Genomic DNA, 19,902 nt, shown 5'->3' with positions numbered 1-19,902 from the left:
TAATTAGAATAACCCAATGTTCCAGTTTATTCGGGGCAGTCTCAACATAATTATTAGTGCCTCCTTTCACTCTCAAGTGTATTCTGGTTTAGATGAGAAATTATGTTCTCCCAATGTAACACAAAATGGCTCTGTACTTAACATTTCTGGATGATAAAGTCCTCATAAGAACAAGTAGAACGATATGGCCACCAGCTCTTGGTTGGACAGATGAGTTCCCTATATGACTCCTGGTGCTTAGATATTGGTCCTTAAAGTAGTCTATATACAGCGTATCAGAAATACATCAATTCCCGTCAACTGTAAGGAGGGTTGGGGAAAACTGGTCTCAATCCAAAACTTGGGGTGAGATAGGGTACGGTCAACTGTTGATGACCCACAAGCTGATTATCAGGATGTGATTATCCAGGCCTTAAAAAAAAAACTTCTCCTTCCTTTTCCCTTTGGATTTTTATTGTTCATGGAGCTACTCCACCCTCAGGTTCAAAGGGAAAAAGAGAGAAGGTAAATAAAAAGTTAATTGAGCACTCCCACTAATAAGCTTGGTGGGAAAGAAAGTGGAAAATAATGGGGCTGTTTCTGGTCACCTGTGAACTTAAATCCCCTTGGCTCATCCCTTTTTCCAAATTATTACCAGCTGGTTTGACGTCTTTTTGAAAGCCTACTGATTGCTGGTAAAATTACTCTTGCATTTTCAAAACTATGTGATCTTCCAGAAATAGGCCTTGGAGGCTTTCCTTCCTGATTAACCAAGGACACAGAGCAAGGGGCAGGCAAGCACCTTGTCCCTTCCCCGGTGCCCCTCATCTTCTTCCTCCCTCACCACCCATTCCTAGAGGCAGGTGGATAGAATTCTTTGAAAATATTTTTTGAGGTAATTAAATTATTTTAAATCACTTAAAATAAATACCATAGTAACTGCTGTGAAAATATACCCAAATAAATCTACAGGCAGGAGAAGGGACTCTTGAGCATACAGACTACACCACAGATTTTCCTAGCTACATCCCTGGGATGGTTACAGACGCTTTTTTGAGGCAACCACAGTATTAATGTTTAAAACACATTCTGTTTCCATGTGTTTAAAATCTCTGGACTGATGTGTCCATTGATTGATGAGTGGATAAAGAAGATGTGGTATATACACAGAGAGAGAGAAAGAGAGAGAGAGAGAGAGAGAGAGAGAGAGGAATATTACTCAGCCATAAAAAAGAATCATTGGCAATGGCACATATGGAGCTAGAGAGTACCACGCTAAATGAATTCAGTCAGTCAGAGAAAGACAAATACCATACGATTTCACTCATATGTAAAATTTAAGAAACAAAACAAAGCAGCAAAGGTACCAAAAAGAGAGAGAGAGAGAGGCAAACCAAGAAATAGACTTTTAACTATAAAGACAAACTGGTGGGTTACCAGAAGGTAGGGGGATGGGGGAAATGGGTGATGGGGATGAAGGAGGACACTTGTGATGAGCCCCATGGATTGGCTGAATCACTACATTGTACACCTGAAACTAATACCACACTGTGCTAACTAACTGGAAATAACAACTTTAACAAAGATGTATGGACAAGAAACTATCCGTGCAAAGTACAATAACCAGATGCTGAGAAGCCAGTGGAAGAGAACTCTCTAGTCCTTTCGCTATTAACTGGAATGTAGGTGGGTAGTGAGTTAAGGCAGGTAAAACATGAGTACCTGTTGAACTGGACAAGTTGATCCATGGAATCCCTAGACATTCGAGAGGCACTTTACTGGGGGTCTGAGTGTTGGGGGAGAGGGGGTATCTGTTTCCTTTTCTGGGCTGCAAATCGGAACAAGCTAGAACGCAGCAGGAGGTGTCTTCAGCAGAGGAAGGAGTACAGCTGGTCTCTGCCCATCAGGCCGCAGATCAATAATAACCTGAGGAGCATGACTTATCTTGGATCTCTTAACGGCTGACCAAAGGCATTTCCTTCCAGAGCTCCTCAAAGGCAGAAGCCGGGGTCCTGGGAGGTAACGTTATCAGGAGGCCTCAAACAGTCAAACTTAAGTGCCTGGTTCGGCAGTGTTGGGACGGTGAGTCTGCTCAGAATCTTCTTCCTCTTCCTTACAGGTGTCCATGTCTTTTCATACCTTATTCTAAACTACACCTTGACATGCATGTGTTATGGAATAGGGCTTCCGTCGGCGAGTCAATGATATCAGGTATTTTAATAAGGAGTTCTATTTTAAGGTGAAATTTTGAGCTGGATCCTGAGCTAAATATGGTGAGGGCCCCCTAGCCAGGTTTGCAAAGACCCTGACTCAGGATTAAAAAGGGAAGGCAGATTATTGATCAGAAGAACAACATCAACAAAAAGAGTCCCCAACCATTCACAATGGCAAAATGGAACCAACAAGATGGAAAAGAAACAGTACTGGCCACTGACTCAAGCATTATTATGTTTCCTTCACCCACAGACTGAAGCGTGTACGTCACACACAGCCCTCACCCACAGCAGGCCTGTGGAGGTTTTCAGCATCAAAGGAAGCGCTGGGAAAAAAAAAAAATGGTGCCCCTTGGCTTTGGTGGAACATCTCAGAGAGGGACTCACTTGGGCACAGGATTGTTTCCGCACATGCCTAAAGGCCTAGGTGTCACACTCCTGCAGTCAGTGTGGAAGGTAAATACAAATAAGCAAATATCGTAACTAGTTAGCCTGTGCAAATAGGGAAAGAATGTTGAGAAAAAAATAGCCTTGAGTCAGAGTGAGTCAGAGTTGGTGAGGCCAGGAATGCCATTCCTCACCCTGTATGCAGCTCTGGATTTTTAGGTCCTTGTTTTAATCTCTTTTCCCAACATGAGAAAGTAGACGGGGTTTATATGGAAAGAGAGGGTAAGTCTCCAATTCTTGCATGATTTGGTACTATCTTGGGTGAAATGTACTCATAGACAAATTATGTTGGCAGGGCGTGGCCCGTCCTTGCATGGAAAGCCTGTGACCTTGACAGGGAATGCCCAAGGGCCTTATACTAGCTTCATACTCTCAGCTCTCAGCCTCCCAGGTCCCTCCTTCCCCATCTGAGATGCTCTGCCCCCAAACAGATCTGGTTCTGTCGTGAGCTGTGGGGATCTATGGCACCATCTCTCTCAAGTTCTTTGAGACTCTCCCAAGAAAGATACCATTTTAAGAAAAACACACGAAACCACTAACAAAGAAAGAAAACCCTTTCTGGTCTCATTTTAGGGCATAACTTTGGCAAATGATCATTGGAAATTCGGAGTAACTCTAAAATGAGAAGTAGTGAGATTTTCTTTGCTTCTCTACTTCTCCGCGAAGGAAGTGTTGCAGAAACCAGTGGTTTCATCTCAAGGAATCAGCTCATCCAGGACTCTGCTTCCATACCCAGAGTGATGTAAAGACCAAGGGGGTAAGGGACAGCGAGCAGTGTAGCTGGAAGTATCCAGTGTTGTGGTGGGTCCTTTCTGCTATTAATTAATGTTGCCTGCAGCTTCTATGAATATAAGAGTGGAGATGCTTACGGTTGGGGTATTTATGATTTTTTCTGAGTTCTTCATTAGCTCTACTGTTGACAACATGAAGGGGCTTTGCCAAACACAGGGTGGCCCAGCCTTGGCTTGTCTAGCTTAGCCCCCCCAACTTTAAATGCAGACCAGCCCTCGCCCCTCTTCTTAAGAGAAACTGCGCTCTGCAACAATCTCAGACAGGAGGCATCCACACCCGCACCTCAAGGTCATGATCCACCCCAGAGTTGGCCAAACACCTGGAGTTTCGTTATTTACACACGCACAGTCAAGGCTCTGAGGAGTTGGACCAGCTTGACTTGAACTAAAAATTTCTCTATACAATGTAGTGTTTCTTGATGTCATCCCAATTTAACAAACTGCAGAACAATCAAGGAAGGCAAGGCATCTGGGAAATGCTGGTCTAAACTCATCACAGAGACTAAAGCCCCAATTTTCTGTTCCAAACACTGTCATGAACAACTGGAATTTGCCTGGAGTTATTTACTGTCGGCTTGTCCTTCAGCTGGATCTATCCATCCAGAAAGTAAAATCACCCGGACTAAAGGCCCCCAAGAGCTCCCTAAATTTTCCAGGAGTGATGAGACACACAGTGCTGAGGGTACCTGGGGCTCCTGGTCGTGACCGCTGGGGTCCCTCTCGTAGCTCTCCGCGTACAGTCTGATGGTGGCCCGCACGCCGCTAGAGGAACTGAGCCGGAAGATGAGCCGAGACGCATCTGAGAAAATGATCCTCAGGCCCTGAGACCAAGAACAGCCAGAAGGGATCAGTCAATCACGGGAGACACGGGTAGAAACAATTAATACCTACATGTGGTTAATGGTGGGGGAGACTTAGGGGCATAACTACGAACAGATGCTCGAGTTCCTTTGTTCGGGAGTTGTGGGAGCCAGAAAGAGGTAGAGGGACAAGGAGAGGGTGATATTTAATAAATGTCCCTGGGCCCAAAGTTCGTCCCTTAGAAACTGCTGGATGCAGTGGGAGGAGGCAATTTGTCTATTACAGCAAAGCAAACTGCCTGTGTTAAGCCCACCCCGCGTGCTACTAGGCTTTGCTTTAAGTTCATTTCTTTCGATTTTTCCTTTGTGCCCACATTCCCCTGGGTAGCACCCGAAGCCTACAGTGACGTGCTCAGGTCTGGAGCCTCAGCTGGGTCCTGGGGCTCCTGCGCACAAACTCATCCCGCTGGCTCCGTCCTTCCTTCTTACTCTCTGACCGGGCCACCAGGGTGTCATGGGGGGCAGAGCTGAAGCACTATTAATTTGCTTTTGGTTCAGAATGCTTCCATTTTCCACGCCCCTGTTTTCATTAGTGGCAGGGATATTTGAAAAATAGGACCGGAAGATCATATTGGAACATTTGTTGAAGGACATTTGTTTTCTTAAGACGACTGATAAAGCCCTTGTTATAAATAAGCATATCGGCAGGGGCCAGAGGAAAGAAGAGGAGGAAACAAAATAATTAGTCTGGCCGCTTGTTATTTCTGAAAAAGGAGAAGTCTCAGGCAACTTGGACATCAGGCATTTTTCCTAAGAAATTGGCCCTTGAAACGCATCTGGCCTTAAATCATGGTTGTTAAGAATAAGCTATGATTAAAAATATACCTGACATATAAATTCAACTGCCAATCCCTGACCCTACCCCCGTATCTGCTGGGGTCAGGGGGAGGGTGGGGACCACTATGATTCCATCTGAATGGTTTTCTGCTTTTTAAGTTTTGTTGGCATATTTTGTTCCTGTCCCCAAACAACAGCCTTAGTCTCATTTGGAGTGATTCACTGTTTGTCACGATGTGTGACAAAAAGAAGCCAGCTCCCTTTCTGGCAACTCATCTCTCTCTGATACTAGCTTTGCAAACAGGATGATACTAACCAGGATTCATTCTCTGGGCAAACATTCTAGAGTAGCTCCTGGGGACCCAGTCCTGGGCTAAGCCCTGGGGATATGAAGGGAAAGACACCATCCTTGCTCTCCATAAGCCTGGACTAGTCACCGCAACCGTAGTATAAGGAGCGGCAACCATCTTCCCAACCACCTTCAGCCGCTGGAGGAGTGAATAGTTAGGATGTTCCAAATGGAGTAAATGCCCCAATTCCCTACTACCTAGTAAGTGTTCTAGACCAAATTATGTTCAGACAACGAGGCCCCAAAGGTTCCACAACTGCATCCATGGTCATGTTTCTACAAACTCCTTTGAAGCTATCATTTCTTTATAAGCTTGCACTCCCCTTGTCACCATATATGGGACACATGAGTAGACAACTAGTCGCTCAGGACTATGGGTTATGCCTAAGTTGGTTAAAGCAATATTTAAGGCCGAAGACATAAGTCCCCTGTTTTTATAGATTCCAAACCACTTGAGGCCCCCTCTTCTGATGACCACCCAAACTCAATCCTTTCCTGTAGCTCCCATGACACCATTAATGTAATTAACCAATAATTCATTAATAACCCTAGATTCTTATATAGCCAGTGGGAGGTATTCAGAAACTCAGGCCATAACAAACCATCAACATGTATTATCAACACACAACTAAGCTTTTTTACAGTGAAATGATGTTACTCTTTTTTCCTTGTGGGTCGCCCTATCTTTGGCTGTTCTTCCAGAAGGCTGGTTAGAATCTACACCTGCTAGCCTGGAGTAGATTTTGCGTTTGAAACGATGACAAAGGTGTGCAGGAGGTACTGCTGACTGCCCAGCCTTCTCTCTTTCCTAAGGACCCAGCCATGAGATCTCACCAGAGAACCCCTGTTGCCTTGTGAGACCTCCAAGTGGGGAACATCACAGTTCTCCTCCTCCACATGGCGGGACAGAAATTCTAGACTCAGCCCAGTTCTGGGCTGCAGTAACCCCAGATCCCTGTCTGCCAAGTGTCACTTTGATGTGGGAAGCTGCCCTGGCGTGCCTGGGAGTCTCCATGTTCTTTCAGCAAACTTAATGAATGTGCATTCTGAACATGAGCCATGTCCTCTCCAGTATGCATCATCACCTACTTTCAGTTAAATTACGAGGCCACAGTCACCACTAAACAAGACTTGCCAAGTTTCTAAATGTTCCATGATTCCAACAAAAACATACCCATCATACATTTTGCTTTTTTAAATTTGCAGCTTAAACCAGGGGTTGGCAATATAGTTTGTCAGCCAAATTGGACGGGCCACCTAGTTGTATAAATCAGGTTTCATTGGAACACATCCAGTCCTTTTGTATTCTCTAGGGCTGCTTTTGTGTTATAACTGCAGAGCTGAATCGTTAGGACAGAGACTGGTCCACGGGGGCTAAAATATTTACCATCTTTTATAGAGAATGTTTGCTAACCCCTGATATAAACCACTACATTATCCACAAAGCGAAAAACTTACACTTCAGCTCTACCCCTGAAAACTGTTTTATCTATGTGCCTTATCAAAATCCCAAGACAGAAAAAGTATGAAGGGTGTCCAATCTGTGCGTTTCCACAGGTATTCTAGCCATAGATTTATCTAATGTGTTTTGACTTGAATCAACTTACTTCTGACCGACTACTCATGACAAAAATGGATTTATTAAATTCATTTTCATTTCTCATCCTCTCTTTCCTTGCAGGGTCTACAGGGTCCTGCCTCATAAAACTCGTTTTTGCAGTCACTCTAGGAATATTCTTGGAGATTGTAGAAAATTCCACATGAGACATTTCCTCAAGAGCCAAGTGTTGGGAAAGCCTTTCCTTCTCTGAGGAACTGGTATTTTTTTGTCTTTCTGACAATAATAACTCACCATAGTTCCCTTTTCAATATGGCTGCCAGAACACTTAATGCCAAATTTGAGGTTCAGCCCAAGCGGATCCTTATGACTTGCATAACTATGAATTTTTCTTCTTCTGTTCTTGACTCTCCATTCTTATTTATATTTTCCCTAGTATTGATTTCTGTTTCTTATTTACATCCTAACAACTTCATTATGCATGTTTTTGCTGCCACAAATCCTCCTGAAGAAACAAGACCCAGCTAGAAATAAATAAAAGAAGTTCCCATCTCAGCCTTAACCCTAAAGAGTTGGAATTGCTGAAATATGTCTTTGGGGCCTTCATCAAGCTTACAAGCTCTGGTAGGGCAAAGCCTTATGTTCCTTGTTCGCCATTTATCCCCACAGCCCAGGACAAGGGCTGGCACACAGTAGGCCCTTTGCAAACATTTCAGTGTATGTCATTGATTGATTGACAGCTGGGGTGAGCACCACATTTAAGGAGGGCTCACAGGCCAAATGAAAACACACTTAGGTTCTCCATCAGTGAACCGGGATAAACATATTTACCTGGAAGGGTAGTCATGAGTAACGCTGTATCTACTTAACCTTCCTTTTTAAGGATCCGTTTGGGGTCAAGACAATGGAGTTGAAACATGGTAGGTTCCTGTCCCCACTTGTGTGATGTTAGACAAATCATAAAGCCATGGATTGCAAAATTTGCTGCACACTGGAATCAGCTGGGGTCTTTCAAAAAATATTGCTATCTGGCTCTTACCCTAGACACTGTAATTTAATTTGAGTAAGTTATCACTTAGGCGCCAGGATAGCAAAAGCTCTCTAGGTGATCCTACTGCATAGTCAGATGTAGGCATGCCAGTAGTAGTCACTTTTGTCTGGGTCACCTGCCCCATGGATCAAGTGACTGACTAGAGCACCCACCCATTTTCAGGAAGATCCCTTTAAGATCTCAGGTTTCAGCTGTGTACTCCCAAGGGACCGGAATCTCAGGAGTGCTAATAAAACATCTTGCTGCAGTGTTCTGAGAGCCTCCTAATGCCTTGCCAATAGCGGAACCATTACAAGAATCTCCCTTGAGCCATCTGACGCTAAGAATTTTCAACACAATCTCCTCAGGGATTCTTAAAGCTACAGTGAAGGAATCCATGACACCTCTGTAGTCATAGCAACAACAGTGGCCAGAACATCCAGGATGACACAACGGCCCCAAGCTCAAAGAAGGGGAAGGGATGCCATCTTCCATGTTAAGATCATGTTAATTACAGAGCAGGGTGTCCAAGGGGCCCTGTCTGTACCAGCCCAGCATTTTCTTCCCACTGAGTGCCTGTAGCTGAATGCCTCGGTCACAAGTGTGGGGTTTTGCCTACCTTCGCTGTGTCCCAGCACTGTTAAAGGGCTGTGCTTTCTTGCAAGTTTCTCCACCCCAAAATCTTCCAATGTGCTTCCAGGTACCACTAGAGCTTCTATTTTTCTCCCCACACTTGCCCCTCTTTGGTTTGCTGCTCATGGAGAGTCAAGTTTGGAAATGATAAAGCGGTGGAATTCTGGCTTGGCTTATCAGCTAGTGGTCTTGAGCAAGTCACTGTATGTTCTACAAGACTTAGTTTCCTAAAAATGGACGAAAGACAACACGGCCTGGTTTCCTGGGTTGTTGTGAGCATCCGATCAGAGAATTTATGTGAAGAGTGCTTTGAAAATTATAAATCAGTCTATAAATACTATTCTTACGTTAAGCTTTTAATGAAAATGGTACTATGCTCTTAGTCATCCAGCCTTCCAGACTTTGCAGAAGATTGCCAAATGAAGCTTGAATGGTGATGGTTTATGGCACATTTATTTTTAAATTAGGCAGTATTAAGATTAATTTTATTTTAAGGACTGTGCCATGTTCTCTGAAATCACTACTAAACTCACGGATCTGTTACTATTTCTCTTCTCCACCCCTTCCACTGAACTGACTTTTTTGACCATAAACTGTCCCTTCTAAGTTGATCTATTTAGACCATTAGGGTCCTGAAGCAAGGATCTCAGAGTCATCGGGGCCACTTCCTCCCTTCCCTGGAAAGAAAGGGGAAGTTAAATACTGCTTCAGGTAACAGCTGGTCAAGAGAGGAGCCAGAACTTTAGGTCTTCTGACCCCAGGCTTATACTTTGAGGTTGAAGCATAAGAGACGGCTGAGAGCCAACGTTGCTTCTCGTGACATATCCGAACAACATCTCGTATGTTTTCTACCGTCTCCCAAATGATCGCAGAGCCTTACGTAGAGCAAGGATCTGATAAATGCTGGATAAATAAATGTTGATTTTTTTTTTAAGCCCTCATGTAAATCAATGCAGAGATGTGCAAGTTGCTGAACACACACACAGAGCTGCCAGATGTTCGTTTGGAGACTACAGAACATGTTGGAGCCAGGCGGGGAAGGAGGAATTGTACATTACCAACAGTTACTTGGCAGTATCCGACCCCGTCAAATAGGACGTAGGATGGATTCCAGGGGAAAAGAGCACATGGCCCTGAAAGCCAGGACAATGTCACATATACAATCAGTTGGCCACACCAGGCACGTGAATCTGGAGACAAGACAGGCGTGGAAGAGAGAGACTCTAAGCCTAATTCACATGTTGTCTCCCACGGGGGATCCCAGAGATTTGTCTGGAAAGCCTCAAGGTGAAAATACTGCTGTGTAACATCTGAACCACATTTTGCAGAAGAAAGCATGCAGCTTCTAAAGCAGAAGACTTAGATTGGAGAGACATCTCCCTCCATGAAGAAAATTAACTAGAATTACCCATTTTTCTTTGTTGAAGTCAGAGTTAGCTGCAAGTGTGAGTTCAGAAGGGGTTGAGCAGGGCAGCAGCTCGTCCATACTGTGCCCTCATAGAGGAAGGAAGACAAATTAGAGAAAAGCATCTGTCCTCCTGGCTGGCCTGGGCTGCTTCAGCTTCTCCTCCCACTAGCCCGGGTGCCTTTTTGCAGTGTCCTAACTGCACAGCCATACCCAAGTGCCCGACTTTGGGGAGCAAATTCTCATCTAGTCTTTTTCACCACCAAACCAGCTCTCTTGGAGACCAATAATTGCAAATAATTATTTGGGGGAAATCAAGGCCAAATTACTTCCTAAGCGCTCTTTTAAAACATATGCCCAGCAAACACTGCATTAGGTGATGAGAGCACTACTGGGAGAGAGAAGACCTAAAAATTATCCAGATTCCAACTATCAGATTTGGAACAATGGAACTAGGTCACACATGTTCCATTTCCCCTCATCATTGGCCAAAATGGCTGCTGGTCCTCGTTCACTCAACACCAGCCTCAGTTCTGGGATATTTTGGAATCAGACATACTTTACCCAGACAACAGAGGTAGCTTCCCCTCTCAGTTCCTGTGATAGTCCGCAGTTTTTTCCTTTTAATATTTATGTTTCCTGGTAACGGTTGCCCTCCTAACTATACACAGAATTAGTAGTTCGGTAGGAAGTAATAATGATGTCATTCATTCCAGAATACTTAGATTCTTATCGCGCATCTTAGCAGGATTAGACTACCAGCATTTTAGAAGATAGTCCTAAAGCAATCAACTTATGTCACGGGGAGGTGCTTCGTTATAACAAACCTCCAGTGAATCAGCAAAGTAGTAAGAACTTACCAACTAATCAGAAACACTGTCTCCCTCTCCTTACTTCCTTCTCAGCCAATAGGTCTTTATGAAGCAATGAATATGTGTTTGGTCTTGGGAAGATGAATAGCAAAATCACAGGAAAAGTAGCTATTATTAAAAAAATTTTTTTAAATACATGGGTTTTTTTTTTCTTTTTTAAGATTTATTTATTTATGTAAAAGACACATTGAGGGGCATCTGGGTGGCTCAGTGGGTTAAAGTCTCTGCCTTCAGCTTGGGTTGTGATCCCAGGGTCCTGGGATCGAGCCCCACATTGGGCTCTCTGCTCAGCAGGGAGCCTGCTCCCCCCCCGCCACTGCCTGCCTCTCTGCCTACTTGTGATCTGTCTGTCAAATAAATAAATAAAAATCTTAAAAAAAAAAAAAAAGACACACTGAAAGAGGGAGAGAGGGAGAGAATCTATACAGACTCCCACTGAGGGCAGAGCCTGACACAGGGCTCAATCCCAGGACTCTGAGATCATGACTCTGAAATCAAGAGTCAGATGCCTGGCCACTGAGGTGCCCCAAGACATGGTTTTCAAAGTGTCCTACCAAAAACCTCAGTTGTCTTTATGTAGCACAACTGCAGTGTTGTAGAATGAAAACTAGAGTTGCGGATTGTAAGTATTGTAACATCCCAGTGAGAACACTATTGCCCAGTGAGAACACTGTTCTTTTTTTTTTTTTTTTTTTTAACAACAGAGATCACAAGTAGGCAGAGAGGCAGGCAGAGAGAGAGAGGGGGAAGCAGGCTCCCTGATGAGCAGAGAACTCGATGTGAGGCTCAATCCCAGGACCCTGAGATCATGACCCGGGCCGAAGGCAGAGGCTTTAACCCACTGAGCCACCCAGGCGCCCCAGGAAATCCCAGTTCTTTATCTGGAAAGGCAAACAACATTTTAACTACATTAGATGAAAGAAAGACATTTAGTCTGACAAGATGGTTTTCCCTGGGCCAGCTCCCACTCATTCTTCAGGGCACAGCTTAAATCTCACCTCCCCAGAGCCCTACTTGAGGTGAGCTCCCCCTGCTCTGCACTCCCAAATAGGTTCATCCTCTGTAATACTGTTCAATGAACTCTATAGTGATTACAAATTTAATGTCAGTTTGTCTTCCCTACTAGATTCTCCTATGTGCCGGCGTATCCTCAGCGCCCAGCAAGCTGGCACACAGTAGGTATTTGGTTAATATTCAGTGAATGGATGAAGGCATGAATGAATCACGCTTCTGCTGTCTTCACCGTATTGTACTAAAGTAGGAAAGGGATATATATTTATTATGAGGATTTTTTTTAACCTCACAACTTGCAACAGAAAAAGGATTTTTTCACCCAGATTTCATCACAATATACATGTAATGACAGCACCTCCCTCCCAAAACACTTCTGTCACTCCACAGAGGAAGACTATTTCTAAGTACTAACTTTCGGATTCAACTGAACTCTATAGAGTGGGATCATCAGCATGACTGAAATGATTTCTTAAAATTCCTCTTTGAGATGCGCAGAGCATACTCCGGCAAGCGGCATCGTACAGGGATAAGTTGTTCACAACCGTCTCTCACTTGGTTCACGATTAGAATGTGATGAAAGTTGAAGGTTGACCAGTTAACTCTAAATTGAGAACTCAGTCCTTGGCACCTAAATTCTCCAATCAGTTGCCTTCATATGATGCCTCCAGAAATGAGGCTATGGTAAATTTCTCTCTCTCTGCTAACCAAGGGTTAGTAGTATCGCAGTATATATTAAAATGCCAAAGGCCAGACTAAAACGTGATTTCAAGATTGCCAATTTACTTGCTTCATTATTTCTAAATATTGAAATTAAAAAGTGCAGACATCTTCCCACGTATTAAAACAACTCTAAAAGCGAATGAACTTTGCAGTCAGTGTTCAAAGTGTGCTTTTTCTCTGAACTAATTTCAAATGGTCCTTTTTTCCAGGTTGAGGACAACATCAAAATGTTTCCACACAGCCTGCATAACTTGAAGAGGTATTAATAAGCTGAGAGCTGGCCTGACATAATCGAATTGGATTTGGTTTTCCACATCAGCTAACTGGTATGCTTTTATTTACATCAGGTTTTTTAATATCATCTGAACTGTTACTGGCAAATGACTTCAGCACTGGTGGAATTTCATGATTTTTGATCTTGTTAAATGGAAATACAGGCATGGGACGAGTCATGAGGAGAGACTCCGTTGCTTAAATTTTGGTGCTGGTATCAAGGTTGCTCTCTTCAAAGCTAGTTTTCAAAATACAGGTCATGGTTCTGGCACCGATGCCCAGCCCAGTGGTACTTAAGGCTGGTACATCTGTCATACGGTCCCTCTTTCACACCACCAGGACTGGAGTATTCCTTCTATCGGGGCTGGAAGAGTCTCATAGCCATGAAACATTGAGTGGTGACTCCGGGAGATTTGGGCTACAAGGCGAAGATGGGGAGGATAATGTTAAGAGGTGGTCTGCTGCTGATGACGATATTCCTTGGGTTGTTGATGGTTAAGGAAGAGAGAGAGAGAGCGCTTAGCACCATGGAAAATCCTGATGCTTGTACGAGGAACTCATCCTTGAGGAAAGGGTGGGCCACGCATCAAGACTTAAGGAGCTGCCTGCCTTTCTCTCATCTTTCCCATCTTTTTACAAGGCATAAAGTGGGAACCTCTTGAATTAGTTGGCAACTGGGTCAAACTGATCCCTGCTCCCATAGGAGCTACTGGCTTACTTTTCCCACTCTTATTTGAAGAAACCATCATCATTCATTCATGTGACTAGATTTTACCTGAAAATAAATAGTGACGTACCTTCATGGGACAAGAGGGAATGAACCCACAGATGCTGAACCGTGCCTCATTAAGTTGCTCTTTCTAAATCAGAATTCCTTGTGGGTCCCGCTTAATGGAAAACCACATCAGCTTTCCTCTTGGCACCCAACATCACAAAATGATCAGCCGCTTGGAGGCAGCCACAGTAAATTCCATGCAACCTGGACAGGTCATGGGTAGGCCAATGGGGTCCCTGGGAATTCAAGTCAGGGGTTGAATACTTCAGGGGTTTCCTTCTTGCTCCTTAAATGACCTCCACAGGGTCTCACAGACAGGACAGACTTTGCTGAACATTCCCATAGCCATGAAGTGGATGGAGGGCAGGGCTTATCACTAGAACAGGATTTTAATTTCATTTTGGATGGAGGAACATTTCTTCTTTATCTCCGGAGATATTTGTGAAACCGCTTTTTTTCCACAGTCCCTTTCCTGACCCTAACCCCAAATCGAGGACAAAAAGGAGACTGAGCTGCCTTAAAAAACCTTTCCCTTTCTAGAGCAAAGTGGGTTGGAGGAGAGGGGGGGAGGAGCGGCCTTAGGGAAGGCAAAGAACTGACTTTGAATCAATTCACAGATGACTCAGAAACTGAGCAGGCCTTCCCATGCCTTCACATGACACCCTGCAAAGCTGTATTTTGTTCAGTGTTGTTGTCCCTGTTTCTCTCATCATATATGGTCAGTAAATGTCAAAATCCTTCTTTCCCAAGGATGCTCTTTTAACCTAACCTCTTCTAGCTAACCCTTTATTAGTGGTTCTTCCATGTCAGGACTTCCCATGTATTACTGAATGCTCCCAAGGGCTGTATGAAGAAGCCACAATGATTATTCCTATTTTCACAGATAAGGAAAGGCACAGGGAGGTTGAGTAACTTCCTAAGTTCACCCAGCAAGGAGGCGGCAGAACTGCATCAAACCCAAGACTTGCTAATCTCGAGCCTGCGCACTCGAATGCCTCCCACACCCTTTCCTCACACTGATACGTAGTCAAGCTGAAGATTCTGAAGGAGGAAGCAACTGATAATTCTGGAATATCAAATGGATACCAGCCACTGAGCCTGGGGCTTTATAGAACTTGCTCCTCACCCCTTCTCTATAACCTATATGATAATTATTACCAGCAGGCCATCTGCCTGCCCCAACAAGTTGAGAAAAGAAAGAATTAGATAATGTACCCGAAGTCACAAATTGAGGCGGGGACAAAGCCTTCAAACCTATGTCTGCTTGACTCCACCATAATACAACCCTGGAGAGGCCACAGCAATCTGCTTCCCACAGCAAACAGAGATGCTGCATTATTATGTTTCCTTGGGGTTTTACTAGGCAAGGCATACTGTGTTTGTCCTTATAGATCAAGTCTCTTCCAGCTTAATTTTAAAATAATATATAATTTGGTAGATTATTTTAAATTACAGTATTCTCTCACCCAAAAAGACGGATAATAACAAAGGTTGGCAAAAGCATGCAGAAGTTGGAAGCCTCATATACTGCTGGGGAGAATGGGAAGCAGAGAAATCGCCCTTGAAGACCACACGGCTGTTGCTTTAAAGGTTAGACCTAGAGTTACCATTAACCTAGCAACCCCACACCTAGCGACACACCTACGATAATTGAAAATCGATGTCTGCTCAGAAACTTTACGTGAATATTCACAGCAGCACACTTCGTAATAGTCAAAGAGTGGAAAGAGCCCAGGGTGCCTGGGTGGCTCCTTCGGTTCAGAGGCTCCATGCCCAGCGGGGAGTCTGCTTCAGGGTTCTCTTGCCCTCTCCTTCCGTCCCTACCCCGACTCATGGACTCTCTCTTTCTCTAAAATAAAAAACTACAACTTTTTTTCTTTTTTTAAGTGGAAACAGCCCAAGCATTCATCAACTTAAGAATGGACAAACAAAAATGAAGTCTATCCACGCAATGGTTCCATTTAAGTGAAACATCCAGAATAGGCAAATCCAGAGAGACAGAAAGTAGGTCAGGGATTGCCAGGGTTGGAAATGGAGATTCCAGCCAACAAGTACGCGTTGCTTTTGGGGATGACAAAAATGTTCTACGACTGACCATGGTAATGATGGCACAACTGTTTGAATATGCTAGAAACCACCGAAGTGTGCACTTAGCATGGGTACATGGGTGGTGTGTGAATGGTATCTCGATAAAGCTGTTATACATTTACATTAAAAATCTGCTCCAGGGGTGCCTGGGTGGCTCAGTCAATTAAGAGCCCAACTCACAAATTCAACCCAGGTCATGATTTCAGGGTCGTGAGACTGGCCCCACGTCGGACTCCATGCTGGGCGTGAAGTCTGCTTAAGATTTTTCCCTCTCCCGGGGCGCCTGGGTGGCTCAGTGGGTTAAAGCCTCTGCCTTCGGCTCAGGTCATGATCTCAGGGTCCTGGGATCGAGCCCCACATCAGGCTCTCTGCTCAGCAGGGAGCCTGCTTCCCCCCTCTCTCTCTGCCTGCCTCTCTGCCTACTTGTGATCTCTGTCTGTCAAATAAATAAATAAAATCCTCAAAAAAAAAAAAAAGGATTTTCCCTCTCCCTCTGCCCCTCGCCCCCCCCATTTCTTCCTCTCTAAAAAATAAAAATGCCCCCCATGACAAAAGCCAATTATTATGCATTTGGTAGGCTCTCCAGAAATATCTCTTGAATGAAGGCACCAAAGTGCTTTATGGGTATTTAAAAATAATACACATTCATTAAATTAAAATATGTCTTTTAGGAGTAGATAGATGGTGCTTGCTTTGTAACGATGTCACAGGAAGTGCGCCCAGACTCGAGCATCCCTGGAACCAAGTGCTGATGACCGTGACTTCTCAGGAGCAGAGATGTCACCTTGATGAAGGAAGTTTCCCAACACACCCCCATTGCTGGAACTCTCCCTCCGCGCCAACAGGACCAAAAGCAGGAACCACGTGTACCTTGCTGACAATGAGGATGGCACTGAGGGTTAACTGTCCCCCCAAACCCTCTGTGAGCCAAACCCAGAGCAGCAGAGAAGCTCCAGGGCGACTGAGGACCGCCAGCTAGCAATATGTCACTTGGGTCCTGGAATCTGAGAAGGTGAACAACAACCTTCCTTTGTTGCTAGAGGAACTCCCCAGAGCAGCTCCTGGTAGCATTTACTATTTATGGCCACATTTGAGCTAATATGAAAGAGTATGGAAAGAAAAAAAATAATAAGTTCCAGAGTAAAAATGGAAACCAGTATTCAGGGTTGCAGAGGAGAGGACATGGAATAAATAGATGTCTGAACTTGAGATCTAGCTGCGGAATCTAGCCTGATGTGAACTGTTCAAAGAGCCAAGAAAAGAGGATATGAATGGTGAGTGCACTAGGGAAGAAACAAGGTAGAGCATTAGTGGATTTAACAGCAAAACAAATTAGCTTCACAGACAAGCTTCTCAGGAGCAGACAGAGTCCAGAACCTAGCACTGACTAGATAATCTTTTCAGGGAATGGATTTCAAGCCTTCCTCACCAGGGAACAAAAACCTCCCAAGAATAATTTAGAAAGCACGTATTTTAGGAGCCCTGGATTTGCGAAATGTTTGTTCTGAGGCTCCTTTGCAAAATGGAAGTAGGGATATGGTACAGAATTGGAAAGGATTCATCTGAGGCGACACGGCTCTGAGATGTGATGTGGGGAGCTCCCGACTTCACATGTATGGAGATTCACTAGCATTATTTTGGAAGGAGTCAGTCTCATCTACGAAAACGCATCCTCGTGGGAAACAAAACACAACTACAAAAAATGGAGGATGTACCCCCTGTGTGAAGGATCGTTGGGAGCTTTCCTGTCTGATTCGTTGGTTTTCTAAAACAGCTCTGTGAGGTGGATGTGTTACCAATGAGGAAGGAACCGTGGCTCAAAGAAATCAGGCCTCTTTCCTGAAGTCATATAACTAGTAAGTGCGGCAGGGGGAGGATGTGCTTCTGAGTCTTCAAACTTCTTCTTCTTCTTCTTAACTTTTTTAAAAGATTATTTATTTATTACTTGAGAGAAAGAGAGAGACCCGGAAAGAGAGAGTGCAAGCAGGGGGAGGGGCAGAGGGAGAAGAATGCGGGACTCGATCCCAGGACCTTGAGAGCGTGGCCTGAGCTGAAGGCAGGCACTGAACTGACTGAACCACCCAGACACCCCTGGGTCTTCAAACTTCTCAACCACTCTTATCTCCACTACCCTACAGCTGCCCAAAGTAAAGCAGTCATCAATTTCCCCAGGCACGGAAGGCCTTCTAGAAAGAAAGACGAATGACTTTCTGACAGAGATAAAAGACCACCAGGAAACACCACAGACCAGAGGAGGATACCAACCAACCACATAACAGGAGGGCCTCAGGCTTTGGGACATCTGCAAGTCCAGGACCCTAAGAGAAGGACTATGTGGGAAATATTAGTCAAAATAAAAAGATCAGTAACTTCCGTTACATCTAGTCCCCCAGATCCAATAGCTTCCAATTTATTTTGTTGTCTGTTCTTGGTGAAGAGTGTACCAGAAGATAAGAATTTGGACATTTTAGAATGGAACTTTTCTTAACATTACTCGGTGTCTTATTTGAACTGTAAATATTGAAATGTGCTCCTAGACTGGTCAGTTCTTGCCATAGCCAATAAATACACAAAATGTATTACTTTGTAATAGCTTCAACTTCCCTTACACAATTCACAAAGATGAGGCCATGGCAGAAGTTGTTGATTTTGCCACTGACCTTTTGTAATCATTCTCCACCATAGATCTTCCTTTTGGGTTTTGCGGGACAAGTTTTCCCACTGTTTCTTCCCCTATAAACCCATCTGGCTAAGGTCCTATCATTCTCAATGACATAAGGTCATAAAAGGGGAAACTGCACTTGATGGGGATGCCAAGGAAAAAGAATATTTTGCCCTGGGAACTTTTTTCTGAATCTGTGATGAGCCCACAGGCTGCAAACATTTCAGAAGGAAAGACTGGGTTTCTATCCATGTATAATATTGGCCTGTCAGTTACAAGCAGAAGGAATATTGGACAGACAGTCAGGGCGCTGTGTTCAAATGTGTCCTCTGCCAGGAATTAACCAGGTAGGTAAACTTCACCAAGGGCTTTCTTCTCTCCTGGCTGCAGGCTCTCATCTGACTCATGAAGCGCTCACAGTAGACCAGCCCTCCAGACCATTCCAGCTGGCCCCTGGCTTTGCCCTTTCTGGAGATTTCCTAGCAAGTACCTGTTTCTTGGTCACCGCGCCGTCCACAGGGTCCACATATTCGAAGCAGTCTGTCTTTGCCACACTGTAGACGTGGTTGCCCACGGCAAACTGCTGGCCGACGAAGGACTTGTCTGTGACCAAGGCCTCCAGGTCCCTCATGATGTAATACGTCGTCTTGGGCTCTAGCCCCTCGTAGTCAAACCTGGAGAGGGAAGGCAGGACACAGGGTGAAGGTAAACCTAGTCAGAGAGCCGGCAACAGGGCGGACCACTCAAGGTCATCTGATCCTTGGTTTTGTTTTCCTGGAAGAAGAGCACAGAGAAGCATCCCAGTCGGTCCCCATGCTCTTCTGCCTGGCCCCTAGAACCCTGGCCCCGTAGAGGAGCCCGAATGATCTTGTAAAAAGCACATGGAGTCATGTCCTTTATTTTAAATCCTTCCCCAAGTGCCCATCAGTTGAGAACAAGACTCTAGCCACTGACCATACGCGCTGTGAGATCCGACCCCACCCACCCCTTGACTTTGTCCCTCTCTCACCCTTGTTCCCTATGCTCCAGACACACGGGCTTCCTCTCCAGTCCTCAGAGACACTTTGCCCTGCCCTGCCTTTGGGACTTTGCCATTGCTGTCTGTTCCCTCAACCTGGCATATTCTTTTTTTTTTTTTTAAGTTTTTATTTATTTATTTGAGAAAGAGAGAGTATTGCAAGGGGAGTGGCAGGTTGCAGGGGAGAAGTAGGCTTCCCACTGAGCAGGGAGCCTGGGATGGGGATCCATCCCAGGACTCAATCTGGTATATTCTTCCCCATGACCACTCACATACCTGGCACGTTCTCTTCTGTCACTTTTCCAGCTTACTGTCACCTCCAGAAAGTGACCTTCTCCAACCATCTATTCAAGATTTTTCCCTCTATCTCTCCCTCTCTCACATCACTCTTGATATTTTCTTGTGGTACTTATCCCAATCTGTATTTACTTTGTTTGT

At 44.6% G+C, this 19,902-nt stretch overlaps 1 protein-coding gene across 2 annotated transcripts in view; it reads right to left on the bottom strand.

Annotated features, from left to right (window-relative positions):
• Window positions 1-19,902, bottom strand: part of PGM5 (phosphoglucomutase 5) — a 197,081-nt gene that overhangs the window by 30,634 nt on the left and 146,545 nt on the right. For both annotated transcript variants that reach the window (XM_080819403.1, XM_080819402.1), the window contains exons 9-10: window positions 18,937-19,120; window positions 4,117-4,251 (exon numbers count right to left, since the gene is read on the bottom strand). In XM_080819403.1, the coding sequence (XP_080675529.1) occupies window positions 4,117-4,251; window positions 18,937-19,120 (319 nt within the window). The remainder of the gene's footprint in view (window positions 1-4,116; window positions 4,252-18,936; window positions 19,121-19,902) is intronic.

Source organism: Martes martes, assembly GCF_963455335.1.
Source record: "Martes martes genome assembly, chromosome: 12".
In the NCBI taxonomy this organism is placed as follows: domain Eukaryota; kingdom Metazoa; phylum Chordata; class Mammalia; order Carnivora; family Mustelidae; genus Martes; species Martes martes.
This window is presented reverse-complemented; position numbering and strand designations above follow the sequence as displayed.